The sequence below is a fragment of the Crocodylus porosus genome, unplaced genomic scaffold, assembly GCF_001723895.1.
Source record: "Crocodylus porosus isolate Cpor-Errol unplaced genomic scaffold, CroPor_comp1, whole genome shotgun sequence".
Lineage (NCBI taxonomy): Eukaryota > Metazoa > Chordata > Crocodylia > Crocodylidae > Crocodylus > Crocodylus porosus.
In genome coordinates, this window is record NW_017728906.1 from 154187998 (window position 1) to 154202713 (window position 14716).

Below are 14716 nucleotides of genomic sequence, written 5' to 3' on the forward strand. Positions count from 1 at the left end.
CAAACGTGTAATCTCGACAAAACATTCCAAACTAGTTTGACAAGATATAATTTCTGTAAACCCATGTGGATTGTGAAAATGGAGTGAAGATAAGAAGGGAGAGGGGTGGGAGCTCAATGAACCAAGTGTTCCATACACTGGGGATAGTGAGGAAGAAGACAGGAAGATGGGAGCAGGACCTGGATGTCAAGAGGTTTTCAGAAAGATGGAGAAGAGAAAGGGGATATATGGCCATCCCAGATCCAGAGAAGTCAGTTATTCAGCCACAGAATTATATGTTGCTGTTGGCCCTGCAGATTAAAATGGACTTAATTATGCTCTTGAAATATGTTAGAATGAATTAGAACTTCAAAAAGTGTTTTCTGTTAGTAATAAACAGCTTGGGCTACAGAATTCCTCTCTATAGGAGATAGATATTGAAGTGCCTGGAGTTGAGCACCCAAATTTCAGTTGGGCCTAACCCTACCAGCGTTCAAAAGTCTGTAATTCTTCATCAGTTTACTAGGAACTGCAAATTGTGTGGTTTGCAGTCTCTATGCATTGCTGTCATATAAATAATGAGAACTTTCTCTGAGCAAGGACTATAGGATTTGTCCATGTAAAATTAACACATCTTCCATGGATGGTGCTGTGAGGTGAAAACGTCTCTTAAGCTATTATATAAATCTATCAAATAATATACTAACAATTTTCCATTCCCAGTGATAATTTTGAGCAAAGCCTTGCTTTAAACCACAGACATTTACTGGCAAATATCAATTTAAACATTGAAAAGTAGCCTTTTTAACTTGTTCTATTTTAATTTATTCTTGGGCCCAAAAATTTGTGTTGATTTACATGTGGGCATGGTTACAGCCTCTTTTTCTGCATTCGCTGGCTGCCAGGTTCATATTGCTGTTGGTCTGTCACACCCTGGGGAGAAGTATTAGGCTAATGACCAAAGACACATGAGAGCTGCACAAAAGATTGCTAAATAAAGCCTGCAATATAAAAAAAAAAACCAAAGTGGGGGAGGACTGTGTGGCATAAGGTTTGAAATGGATTTCACCCAATGTCTTCTTGTGTGCTGCATTACAATGAATGTGTAGAGCTAAGTGGAACACCCACTTACTGTTTCAAAGGCAGCACCAGGACTGTGCATGGTCCTTTATAGGCAAGTAACACTGACGATGCTCTCTGCCCCAAAAAGCTTACAAAGCTGAAGGTGGTACAAAGGGAAAAACATTACTGAATCAGTCTAGTGCTGTGCTCTGCCTAAAGCTTCTCCTATATTTGAACTACAGCTTAATTAAACTAATATCTAACAAAGGAAGAAACCTGTTAAATCTGTTATATCATTTTGATTAAAATTGGGCTGGGGAAATACATGGTGGAAATCATTTGTCTATATTTTTAATCTGCTTCTTTGAGCCTTCTTTACAAGGATGAGTTAAGTAATCTCATTGTCATGTCATTATCACATTTTGAAGTTAAACAGCTACATGATCTATGAACTCTCATCACACAGTTAATTACTCCTGCATTTTTCTCCTTGCTCTTGAAATACATTATATTTCTTTGACAGTCCGCCGGGAGCAATGACTGCTTTTGTGACAGCGACATTGCCAGTGGTGTAAAAATCTATGCATCTGTCAGGTTTCCCCATGTGAAACATAATTGCTTAATTTCCATTTGAAAGTACATCCCTGACATTAGAACAACGTAGACACACCAAGGATAACAATGATTTCCTGACACCTACAATGGGGCATAATGTGGTAATAAATATGTGTGCAAAATGAATGCTCTGCACAGAGGGAGCAGGTCTGAATTTACAGCTGCAGATGAAGTGTTCCACAGGAAAAAAAATAATAGAAAGAAACCAACAGATTAGCATCAGTGTGAGTCTATGTCAGCCAGATGGCTTGCTATGGAAAAAGAACTTCCCTGCTTTATTCCAGTAACCCTGACTAGCAGGCTGAATGTCTGAGATGAGAAGAAAAAAATGATCTCATTCAGCAATTTTTTTTCCTTGCATTCATACAGCTTGAGCCAGAGCAAAGAAAAAGGCCTGAAATAATATAGAAGTTGTACTGTAACAATACTGTGTTAGACTACATGGGCCAGGTGAGTTTAAGAACGTGGGTTCAAATGGTTAGAGTAAAAGAAATGGTAAACCAGGTGGATACATATGTGGCTGTAGAGAGGGAAGGGAAATCACCATGATATTTTCACTGTTTTTGTTAAATCTCTAAGGCAGTCTCATATATAGGATTAAATGCTGTGTGCCATGCCCTGGGATGACTAGTGCTTAGAAACCAGTGGTCAGAAAGTTGAAGGCAGTAGAGGACTTTTATGTAAAAAATGATAAGCTAACATTATCAAAACTGTCTGCCAACAGTTGGACTTCTAAATACAAAGTTGAGAGGAAGCCAGGGTCAAGTACTGATGTGAGATTTAAATAGATGGAAGCCAGCTCTTGGCTCTGTGATGGACATGATGTGTGACCTTGAACAAATCACTCCCCCATCCCCCTCTCTCCCTCACCTCTCCAGTGCAGAGCACATAGCAGTGGGCAGTGGGGCTGGCACCACAGGAACTGGAGCTGGGCCTATGCTGATGGCAAAGACTGAAGCAGCTGGAGGGTAACCAAGGCCGGCAGCCCTTGCTTGCACTCCTGCCACTGATGGCAATGTCCTCCAGGGCCCAAGGGCCCTAAATTATGCAGCAAGCCAGTCCTCCTTGTTGATGCCCCACTGCCTCCCTCCCTCCCTCAAACCCCCACGAGCTTCTGGTAGCCATCAATCTGTAGCCTGGTGGGCCAGTTACCCAAGCTCCAACCGTGGACTGTTTGACACCCCTGATATACACAATGCTGTTCATGCACATTAGTAAAAATGGCCTGAGTATCAGTGACTTGGAGTCTGTTTCTATTGACTGTAGTGAGATTTATGGGTATTCAGCCATGCTGAAAACTTTATATTATGTTAACTAGATTCAGGCAGCCATTTTTTTAAACTGAACCAGTATATCCTTACCTCTAAAGACCATACTATTTGATTGGTAGCAGTTTGTTGCTGGTCAAGTATCTTGTTAAAAGAAAACTCAAGTAAGATGGACAATGTGTTTTGTACAGTAGGCATGATGATGTAGCATTTCCGGATTCCAGTAGGGACTAGATGCATCTTAGAAGATGGGGTGAGAGCTCTTCTCAAGAAAGGCTGTAAAATTAATCAGAGTGACTTGGCCTGGCTTATCTGCTGCGAGCTCCCTAGGCTGTTTGAGATGACTGTGCACTAAGAAGTGGCGGAGACAGTATTTTTATTTCAGTAAGGACATGAATGTTGTCAGTGTATGTCAAAGCTTCTATCAAGGGTAGAGTTTAAGTATCAGGGCAAAAGTTGAGTAGCTGTTTTCTTATTCTGTGCCTAAGAGAAATTTCTTGTAGCTGAAGAGAGGGACTAGAACCCCTAGCTTCTTGGGTTTTAGGTAGAATCTAATGCTAAATGTGCATAAAACATCCAATCCTCTTTTCTTTGCCTGTCTTTGGCAGTGACTGAATGTCTGTCTTTGCAAATGTCTGCAAAAATTACAGTTTTAATGACCTGTTTGCTTCAATTAAGGTCTAGCTATTATCTTTTCAAGAGGGGAGGGGAGGGAAACTGGGGGAGAGTGAGAGCAGATCACTAGGACGGGTGAATGGAGAATTTAAGGGGCCAGCTGAAATGTGCATAACTGGAAAGGCTGGGTGATGAATCTGTGACATTGCAATATTTCAATCATCACATTTCTGACTCTGGTTCATGCATCATTTGCTATGAAAGTTTTGAGATTTTAATCAGTGTTTCAAGAGTAAACTGATACAGTCTAATCATTTAGAATCTCTGGCAAAAGACCAAAGTGTATTATGTTAACTGCATGTTATGTATTATAAAAGCTGCTTGCTGAAAATTAATTGAGTATTCCCGTGCTAGATAATGTTTCTACATTCCCTGGAGCCCATCCCTTTGCGTGTGAGTGTTTTCCCAAGTGCAATGCAGATGCCAGAGAAAAGGTGAATATATAACATATGTAAGACTGGCTCTATCAGACTCAGTATAGTATCAAGCTAGCTGGTTTGCATGGTTGTCTATCTGCCTACATGATGTGTAGCAGAAGAACTGCTGGGCACAAAAGGAAATGTATTTTCAGAGGCAGAAAAACAGAAGCATTTCTATGCCATGATAGTATTTTAAAAATATACAGATGTTTTCACATTTTATCCTACAGGCTACATAGTATTGGCATATTAGCTGCTCCAGACAAACATAGTCGCTTTAGGCAGCAAACTGGGTACCATACTATGCCTTAAAGGGCCACTTGTTTACATATATCATGTTCATCTTCCATCTTGTTCTGGAGACAGCTGTCTGATCTTAAAAAAATGTAGAAAAGCAGGGTTTAGACAGATTTTCATTTATTTGCCAGAAACAGCAGTTTGGGGCAACCTGAAGCTATTGTGCATGTGTCCAGTGGCTGAGGCCATATTTAAAGAAAAACTATGGAAATATGAAACAGACCATAGATTCACAGGGACTTAGATGGCCATGGTGATGGTGACACTCTCTCTAATTATTTGGAACCTCAGTTATCTAGAGTATGGGAGATACATGTTCAAATCCCCCATCCACCCTGCCTTATTCAGAGAAAATATATGACCTGAGGTTGGTCTCTCCCAGGTGCTCTTACCAACAAACTGTAGGATATTCTGGGTGGGGGCACTCTCAATCTTTCTGATTGAAGCTGTTCCATTTTTATGACACATTTTACTGTTCTTTGGAGGAAAAGCTAGAATCCTGCCTCCCTGTAAGCCTCCTACACAAGGCTATAGGGTCTCTCTTTCTTCCCTCTCTTCACTATGCAATGGTGAGGGCACTTACCTGATATGTGGACAGCCCAAGTTCTGGCTCTGAATGAGGTTTAATCACTGGGACTTGAGTGGGAGACAGCACCTTCTCAAGGCCCAAGTCCCCTTGTGAATCTAGTGTTAAGTATTAAGAAAGATCTGAAAATGAAACAAAACGGTTCATTTCATATCAAAGGAAATATTTCATTTGACCCCAATTGAATTCTTCTGGTGGAATATTCCAATAAACTTCCATTTCAGGTCAATCCAAAGTGCTTGTGCTTGTGCTTCTGCTGCTGATCTTCCCAGTTTCTGTTCCCCAAAACAGCCTGTTGCACACTGATATAACTTACTGCCTTTCTTTATTTTATTTTTTGCTTCAGCCACCAAGCCAAAATGTTGATTTTTGTGTACAGCCCTATAGTAGTCATTCCTAAACCCAATGGGCTGGTATGGGCCATAACCTTAAAAAGGGATTTCGTGGTACTCGTGATTTCCCACTTTAGTTAAGAATGAGAGGTATTGACTTGAGAAAGAGTTTAGTGTATCCATTTAAGTTTCCTGAGGTGAGGCTCAAGCATGACTGAGGGTAACAGTGGGATTTGAAAGGCTCCTGTCCCCTTATGAAGCCCCTTGACTATATTAATTGGGGTTTTGCTCACTGATCCAGAAGACTGTTTATAGTGAAGCTTCACCCTGGCTCTTTTATAAATGGCAAGAAAAATGTTGCAGGGCAACATCTCATAATCATAGGCGATCTCCTAATTCATGGATGACATGGGCAACTGGTACCACCTTAGTTGAGGGGGCCATGTGCCCCCCCCCTACAACCAGTCCTGCTGACAGAGGGGGTCCCACAGTTGATATCGCTGCCGGGGGGGCGGTCCCCCCATGGCTGATCTTGCTGCTCAGGGGGACCCCCACAGCCAATCTCGCGATGGCCAATCACTGCGGCCGCTTCCAGAAGTGACTATGGCCACTTCCGGGAGCAGCTGCAGTGATTGGCCAGCACTTGCAGGGTGGGCACTGGTACTTTTGCCTGCCCCCCCGCCCATCGCCTAAATGGCATGCACCGGCACTCTCAGGGGGTACACATGCACCCCTGTGCATCCCCTACGTATCACCACTGTAATTCATGATGTGGTTTGTAATACTGGAGACTAAGTTAAAAAAAAAAATGAAAGCCCTAGAAAGTAAAATACCCTGGGACTTCCCTACCTGTATGCCTCACCAACTTTGGTGTAAGGGGGAAGCACTTCTCTAGGGTCAGTATGTCACTCAATCTCTCTACCTATGAAATGCATCTCTTCTTTGCTATGACTGCTCAGAGGGGGCGAGGGGGTGGAACACTTTAATTAAAGTGCCACAGCACTTTGTGTATTCAGCATCCCATGCTTCAAAGTGGCAGTGGAGGTGCTCTAGTTAAAGCAAGCTTTAATATGAGCTTTAGATGAGCTTGAGCTTTAGATGAGCTTTAGTTAAAGTGCCCCAGCCTCCATTTTGAAGCACAGGAATGCTGAATACATGAGTCACAGAGGCTGCTGGAGCATGCTATTTATCATGCTTCAGCAGACTCAATTAATTGAGTCAGCTCCGACACGCTGTAATTATAGCATGTCAAAGCAGCATCCCTGAATACCTGCAAGCACCCTGTGTTGTTTGTATTTAGATACTTGGCCCTTGTGACATAGAATGACAGTCCCACTGGGCCTTCCTTTCCCCTGGCCCACAAAACATACCTGTCAGTCACTACCAGCATTGGAGGGTCACACTGGAATCACTTGCCTCATGCTGAATAATTTTGTGTTCCCTGAATTATTGCCAAGGCCTCAAACATTTTGTGCATGTGGGACTTCTATTTTAGATCAGCTTGTAAAAATAAGGGATTCTGGCAGCTAGGAGACCCAGTTCTCCCTCATATTCACTTTATAACTGTGGCAAATCACTTTGCCTTTCTGTGCTTTTTAAGCAGAAAGAATACTTGCCCTCCAAATGCTTCACATCGAGATGATCTTAAGATGAAAGGTGGCAAGTTACATTTATGTGCAATGAGTCTATTTGGGGGGACAGACCCTGGGGAAAAAACTTTCTCACTAGGGGGGGTAGTAAACCACTGAAATAAATCACTCAGAGAGGTTGTGGAATCCCCATCCTTAGAGATTTTTAAGACCCAGCTAGATAGTGCCTTGGCTGGGACAATATAATTGGGGATGGTCCTGCTTTGAGTAGGGGCCTGGGCTAGATGACCTCATGAGGTCCTTCTCAAACCTAATTTTCTATGATTCTATGAACATCAGAAACAAAAGAACAAATATCTGACACTCAGCTAAGGGAATTAGAGGAAGGTATGAGCACATATTTAAGCAGTTGTAAATGGATTGCCAGCATCCTATCCACCAGAGGTGTCAAACTCATCCAGCTCCACAGACTATATTCAGAGCATGGAGCTGGTCTGTAGGTCAGATCCAGAGCCCAGAGCTGTGTCATCTGGCCTGCAGAGCTGCCTGTGGGGCTGGAAATTTGACAGCAGCAGTATTAATTGCTGCTCCTGAAGTTGCAGCAGCTGCTGCTCCTCCCACCATCAGATATCTGGCCTTGCATGCCAGATGACATGGCTTCACAGGCTGGCCCCAGCCTGTAGGGCTTCCCATTTTGGCTGGAAATTTGGTGAGTGGACAAGTGGTGGCAGCATTAATTGCTGTGGCTCTGGGGCTCATCTAACTACCAAATTTACAGCCCCAGGGGGAGTCCTGTGAGGTGGATGAGACAGCTCTAGGGTCATGTCTTTGACACTGGTCTATAGACTAGTGGCTTTCAGCCTGTGGTCCACAGACCCCTGGGGGTCCACAGACTATGTCTAAGGGTCTGCAAAAGATTACTATAATCAATCAAAAGCATGTGAATACTGGCACTTACAATTCAAAGGTTTCCACACCTCCATTTGAAATTTCCAAAGGGGGCCGCAAATGGAAAAAGATTGAAAACTGTCTGCTATAGACTATGCCAGTGGTACAGGCCCACAGGAATAGGAATGCTGTTGTTTTGTCAGGAACCAAAGCCCAAGTCTTCAAAAGTATTTGAGTATTCAGTTATAACGGTGGGAGTTACGTACCTAAATACTTTGAAGATCTGAGTCTTACCATCAAATGCGGAGGGGGCAGGGCTGGAGCACAGGCTGGGCAGGGAGGATCTATACAGTATAAGGTTGTTTTAAATAAAAAAATAAATAAAACCTCAGCTGTCTCGTTTAAGAACTTGATAGCAAAAGCTCTGAAAGTTACTGTTCATCTTTTTTATTACTCAGCATTGTTTTTGTTTTACATCAGGAATGAAACCTCATCTTTTTCATTGAAATAGTTTATAACAAAGTGCTGAATGCCATTGTTCCTTATTTGCCTTTTATCATGACAAAACACAAAACTTAGACTGTACAGTGCCATCGCTGAAGGGCGGTGTCCTTGTCTGATCAGCAAGCAGCTGCTCATCTTCCCACTTGGAATGCTCTGCATTAAGCGCGTTGCTTTCAGCCTCTGACAGATAACAAGCGAGAACAAAAAGGAGGTGTGAAAAAAGCCAGTAAAATCTCCAAGCAGTCCTCAGTCCTGTGAACAGCTCTAGCTTATTAGCCATCCCATGAGAAAGTGCTGGCAAAATTGATGGTGCCCTTTCTTAGGCTCTTGCACTGTCCGGTGAGAACAGCTATTCTCATGGGTAAGGCTGATTGCATTCAGGGCAGGTTTATCTGACACAGCTGTGACTTTGTTTCTGCTTTCTGTTGTCATCTGTCATGTATCAGGTTCTGTACTCCCATGTAACAAAGCAGCACCACAAACTAACCCTCCAAGCAAAGGCAAGCTATGAACCAGGTCACTAAGTGGCAGGGAGAAGGAAAATGTGGAGTCTAACTGAGGCAAAGGAACAGACATGAGGTGACGAGGAGAGTACAAGGATAAAAGTGGAGGGCATGTTCCTTGTCATTCTCTGTACCACCTTTCCAGCAGATCGGAGGCAATACTGACAGGCTCTAAAGTGAAGTTACGTTCTAGACAGCCAACAGCCCTCCAAGCAATTCCATCCTGCCTGCAGAGCCTGGATATTTGTGGCATTGCAGCAGTGGCAGGGACTAGGTGGCAGCTGGGTCTCTCGCATGTCAGCTGCAATTTGGTGTCAGGGAGAAATGGTGGCTGTGGTGGCCAGGTCAGAAGTGCCAGCCTTCCTTGGACCAAGCTGCATTATCTCAGACTGCTGCTCCGAACAAGTTGCTGAGCCCTGTTCTAGATGCATGGGGGCTGCTGTTTTTAATACCCGTGTTAGGGTGTTGCTGCCGCCCATCTCTGAGGAGCTGAACATCTCTCAGAACATAGATTGCAAGAGTAGAAAAGTCTCTTGTGGACTGCAAGTCCCAGAAACAGAAAAGGACAGCTGAAATGAAGCAGAAATGAAGAACCCCCTAAAGATCTATTAGGGAAGAAGTGGACTCTGCTTTTTAAAGTGAGGAGGCTTCAGTACCAGTAGCTCTGAGGGTAAGGACTGGAAGATAGACTGTATGGCATCACCAGTAGCCAAAGTGCTGATTAAACAGTGTAACAGCCCATCTGTAAAAGGCAAGCAGGACCTTAACCAACTATGCCATAGTAACAACAAGGCCTAAACACAGTTGTGGCTAAACCAGATGATAAGTGTCTGGTTACTAAAAGTAAATGAGGTCAAAAGTGGTTATAAAACTGTGTTAAAGAGCATGTTTTAAAGTCTTGGTTTAAAAGCATTCAGTATTGCTCAAATCAACTGACAACCCCCTGTAAGCTATAATTTTGTTTAAAACCTGCACAAACCCTGTTGTAAAACCTTAGCTGTTTTCCCTGGGTAGATTGATCAAGGACGTGTTCACACTAGGTATTGCCTACAGTGAGGATTTGTGCTAGTTTCGCTCATCAATGGTCAGCCATGGAATGGGAGCAAACTGCTAAAACAGATGAGCAAAGCTACTATAAGCCACGATTAACTCTAGTTTGTGTGTGTGTGCGCGCATGTGCGTGCCGGGGGGGGGGAAGTTGCCTCAGTGATTTGCAATGCTGAGGCATACCAAACCCTAAGGGCCATATTTTTAAAAGTACTTAGGTGCCTAACTCCCAGTAAAATCAATTGAAGTTAGGCATATAAATACCTTCAAAATATCTGGCCCTCAGGCACTTATCACCATGGTGACCACACGAGCTATGACCTGAAATTTGCTGAGCTAATTTGGATCATCCTCAATTCCATGCCCCTTGTGTAAAATAAAGCATGAGGAATATTTTAAAACAAACCCTTGATGTACTCGCCATCTGCATTGCTGCTTGCGGTTTGCAGCTGCTCGCTGTCAGCGTACGTCATAACAGCATCACTCCTGCTGCCTTGGTTTCCCAGAGCAAGTGCATCTTCAAGAAGTGGGAGGAGGGAGAAAGTGCAGTAATAATGCATGCCTTCAGAAAGAGACATTTATAGGGAAAAGAACTGAAAGTGGGGTCTGAAAAGGGTGAAGAGGAGAGGGAAGTCTTTACAGGCCACAGGTTTAAAGTTTCTCCCTCTCAAAAAAAACATTAAACCCCCTCCCCCAAAACCTTGTGCAAATTGTCCAGCAGTATTTGTGTATGCAATTACCACAATGGCACGTGCAAATTAGGTGGACAAGTGGGTAATTAGCTTAACTACTCTCCATTTCCAGACCTTTGACCTTGATGGCATATAGTATATCTTTTGTTTGCCACATGCTGACTAAAGGTTAAAGATTGTCTCATGTGCCATGGGGGAATTTAGAAATCTATGGCTGTTTTTACATCCCTGAAATTCAAAACTCTTAGACCTGGCCAGAAGCCATAGTAACCCACTACAATGTGAAGTGGGAATTGCATTGATACACTTTTGGTCCCTAGCAATCCCAGTTTGGTGACATTTCCCTGTTTAGATAAGGCAGTGACCTAATGCTGCATCACATGATACATGAAGTAAATGAAAGTGAAAGGCATTTTACATCTGGACTGAAGTAGGTGCTTGTTGTCCTGGCATGTTCATAGCATTTTGTTTTTCTGTGTTACCCACATAACATACCAGTTGATAAGCATTTCAAAGAAAAATGGAAAAAAAAAAAAAGAGTTCATTTTTCAGCTAGCTCCACTCCACTGAGTGCCTGACTGTGTTAATCATGGATTGTGTTGGCTCCCTCTCTCAGAAGCCAGGGCACTGGACTGCAGATGAGGACCAGTGCATAGCCCCTCAGAGCTCTTCTGCTCAAACAGACATAGCAGTGCGAGAAAGGGAAAACTACCCCCATTCCCTATGTCTCTAACTGGAGGGTTTGTTCAGTAGGAGGCACTCTTCTCAAGAGTCTTGGTGCCATTTTGGTGATAACAGGCAAGGGAAGGCCAGCAACTTAAAATCACCAAGTCAAACATGCTTCTGAACATTAATGAGTCCTTGCTGATCACCTGTTTGATTTCCCTTCCCCTGTTATAGCTGCCAACTCTGCATTCCCTGTCCCCTACTCTGTCTTTCCTCCATTTCCCATTCCTCTTCTGGTCTCAAAACTATCCTTCCAATACTTTCATCCCTTATTCCTGTCAGACTTCCTGAAGAAAAGTTGAATTATTTGTTTTAGCTGAACTGAGCTGGCTATAGCACAGTTGTCAAAGCGCAAAAATTCAAACTCATTGTTTTTATCACTGTATATATTGTTGAGTTAAAATTAATCCCTAGAACATGCAATTTCTTTCAGAGATAGGCCTCATTATCAATATACTAAATAACTCATAAATATCACTGAAATCAGTGGAACTATAGAGGCTAGCACCTTTGAAATTCAGGCCCAATGGGGTGAAAGTAATTGCTTGAGCTACTGTGTTATACACTTGAGCGTATAGATTTTAAATCGAAGTCAAGTATCAGATGCACATTTAATATAAGAGAAAGCACAAGAGAAAGAGTAGGAATTACTATAAAATATATGCTAGATTTAGATCAATTAAGAGAAATTCCATTTTGTATCCCATGCTTAAACCAAGAAGTCTCTCTTCACTTACCATTCAGATCTGTGTGCTGGAAGTGCCGCTCTTCTGCTCTTCCCATGATTTCATCCTCAGTTGCATGCAGGTTCCTCCTTAGAAAATAGGTGTTCATTTTTCCTTTGCCTTTTACCTCAATTTCTCCCCTTTCAGCTATTTCGAACCCACAGTTCTGCAGAGCTCTGTGCAACGGACGGCACATGACAAACATCAGAACAAACAATTTTGTGCTTATGCACATAGCTTTGTACACATGACTAGCTTCACTGACGTCATCAACAGCCTCTCTTTCAGGCTTTGTCCTTTACCGTGGCTCTTTTGGAAGAGCACCCAGAAACTTAGAGCAGCAAAAATTCAATGACTATAGCTAGGCTTGGAATGAAAACTGGGTTACAACCTTGGAAGTGGGGTCATGGCTCAAGGAAAACAGGGGCTATCTGGAGACCCTCTGATTTCAGGCATGGTATAGCACAAGATTGGAGCTGAACAAATTCATCTTCTGTTGTGTCTGGCCACGATGCAACAAAGCTCAGCTTAATGCAAGATACAGTTAAAGGCAGGAAAGTAACCCTGTAAAATGCATGTGAAGTGCCATATTACTCTTGCACACCAAGGCCAGGTACGAACATTACATTTTTATCAGTATAAGTGATCGGAAACCAGTCTATACGCATAACAGAACAGAAGTTCAGCACACACAGACTGGTTTAAAAATGGAGGAACCTAGTTTAAGATTTGCCCCTCTCACCAAAGGGCGAATGTATGTTCTGTTCACTGTGGATCTAAACTACACCACTTACAGAAAACCACCTTAGTTCCAGTCCACCTCGGGTTTTTTGAATATACGTACCTAGCTAGAAGGTGCACTTGTGGGTTGTTTTTCATCTGAAAACTGCTAAAACAAGGCAGGTTGATTCCATAAAGTTCCATCCAGCAAAACCCTTCAGAGATGCTTAAATTCCAAACTCTGATCTAAACTATGTCGCTTAGAGAAAACCACATAACTAAGACTGATTTTACCTCCGGCTTTTTGAATGTTTGTACCTAGCTCAGGCCTGCAAGCTATGCTTTTCTGGTTCATGTATCAACACCACTAGTAAAAATTGTGGTACTTAATGGTGATGTTGTCAGAAAGGAACCCAGCTGTCTCTCTTTGAGCTCTGTTAGCTCTCTAATGCAAACAGTACAAAAGAATTGATCTGTAATTCAACAGAGGAGCTCTGGGTCAGGTCAGTGCCATTAAGATAGTGTTGTTTGCATAAAGTTACCCTGAAGACTATCCCTGGTCATGATGGTAATTTTTGGTAGGGAAAAATATTTTGAGTTCTTAACTTTAGAATGTTTCATCCAGAGAGTTTCCAATGGAACCAGATTTAACTAGAAGGATTTTGACCGTCTTATTGCAGCAGGTGAATTTGTGCTGGTAGAGCACAGTTCAGTGTTAAACAGGCCCTGTAGTCCTCAACTCTGAGACTGAACCATTTTGCTGTGGATGCTCCCCATTTTTATAACATTTTTCCTGTGTTACATAACAGCAGGTAAATCTTGTCATCTCAAAAGTTGCTTGTCTCTGGCAGTATTCCCATGGAAAACATCTGATACTATAGTGCTAATGCCTAACGTTTCATGGCTTTTGGGTAACTGTCCAGCATGAACCAATACCCAAGATACCTAGATGCTGACCATTTTTTCAAGAAGACTGAATTATGATTATGGTCCATTACCTCACACTTAGAGTGACTGTCAAGCTACTGTCAAGTTTGAACCCAGGCAAAGCTCTCTATTTAGCTCAGGAATTATGCCTGAACAAGAAATGCAGGGTAGGACTGTATTATTTTGGGTCAGGAAAAAATTGCCACAGGGAGAGACAGCTCTTGGAAGTTATTTACTGCTGAAACACATGGTTAAACCACATGTCAAGTGCTAAATTATGGTAGGCCTCAGAAATTTTATCTTGAAGCATCATTGCTTTGAATGCCCCTAGAAAAGTAGTTTATCTGTGAAATATTCTGAAAAATGGTGACCAGTACAAATGAGCAAATCATAAATCATTGTGAAGTACGCTCCTGTCTGGGAAGCTGAGAACAAGGTGTATAATCAGAACTGGAATATCCAGAAGGTGATGGCAATGGGGGCATGCATAGTGTCTTTTTCAGGGTTGTGTAACTATGGAAAGTATGACAAAGTCTTCAAAACAGGCCATCCAAGTTATTCCCACAGAAACCCTCTGGAACTTGCAAAATGGGTAATTGGGGGCAAGCAGGCTCAGGGGAGTATCAGGGGGTCTATGGAGGGATCGGGGGGAAGGCAGGGCATAAGTAGCAGAGGGCCAGGACTAATGGGGCTTAGCCCCCCCCCAAACTTTTCACAGTGGCTGGTGACTGCAGCAGCACCACAACACCGCCATCCCATAGCACGTGGCACTGCTTGGCATGCAGCCAGTCCTCTACCGCCACATACTGTACCAGGGCACACCGGCCTCACAATGGCCCTGCAGGAGGGAGAGGTGGAGGTCAGGTGGGCTCAGCTCCCCACACCCCCCAAATAATGTTCTCTCTCACTGCTTATGAGGCAGGGTCTGCAAGGAGGTTTGAGGCAGCAGCCAGGGCCCACAGGAGGGAGTGGAGAGATTGCAGGGGCAAGCAGCATCCACGGGGGGGATTGGGGGACAGGCAGGGTCCACAAGGGGGTTCCTGAGGTCCAGGAGAGTGTGGTGGGATCCAGAAGACTTGCAGGGCCCACAGGAGGAGAGGGGGATGGGCAGCTCTCTCCAGGACCCTCCAGGACCAGGGGCTATTTTTAGCCCCTGACCCAA

The 14716-nt window shown here is 43.3% G+C and overlaps 1 protein-coding gene across 1 annotated transcript in view; it reads right to left on the reverse strand.

Moving 5' to 3' along the window:
- Window positions 1–8141: 8141 nt before the first annotated feature.
- LOC109305518 (guanylate cyclase soluble subunit beta-2-like) overlaps window positions 8142–14716 on the reverse strand; it is a 43918-nt gene continuing 37343 nt past the window's right edge. The window contains exons 17-19 of the mRNA XM_019528512.1: window positions 11920–12083; window positions 10171–10281; window positions 8142–8394 (exon numbers count right to left, since the gene is read on the reverse strand). Of these exons, the coding sequence (XP_019384057.1) occupies window positions 8267–8394; window positions 10171–10281; window positions 11920–12083 (403 nt within the window). The 3' untranslated portion in view covers window positions 8142–8266. The remainder of the gene's footprint in view (window positions 8395–10170; window positions 10282–11919; window positions 12084–14716) is intronic.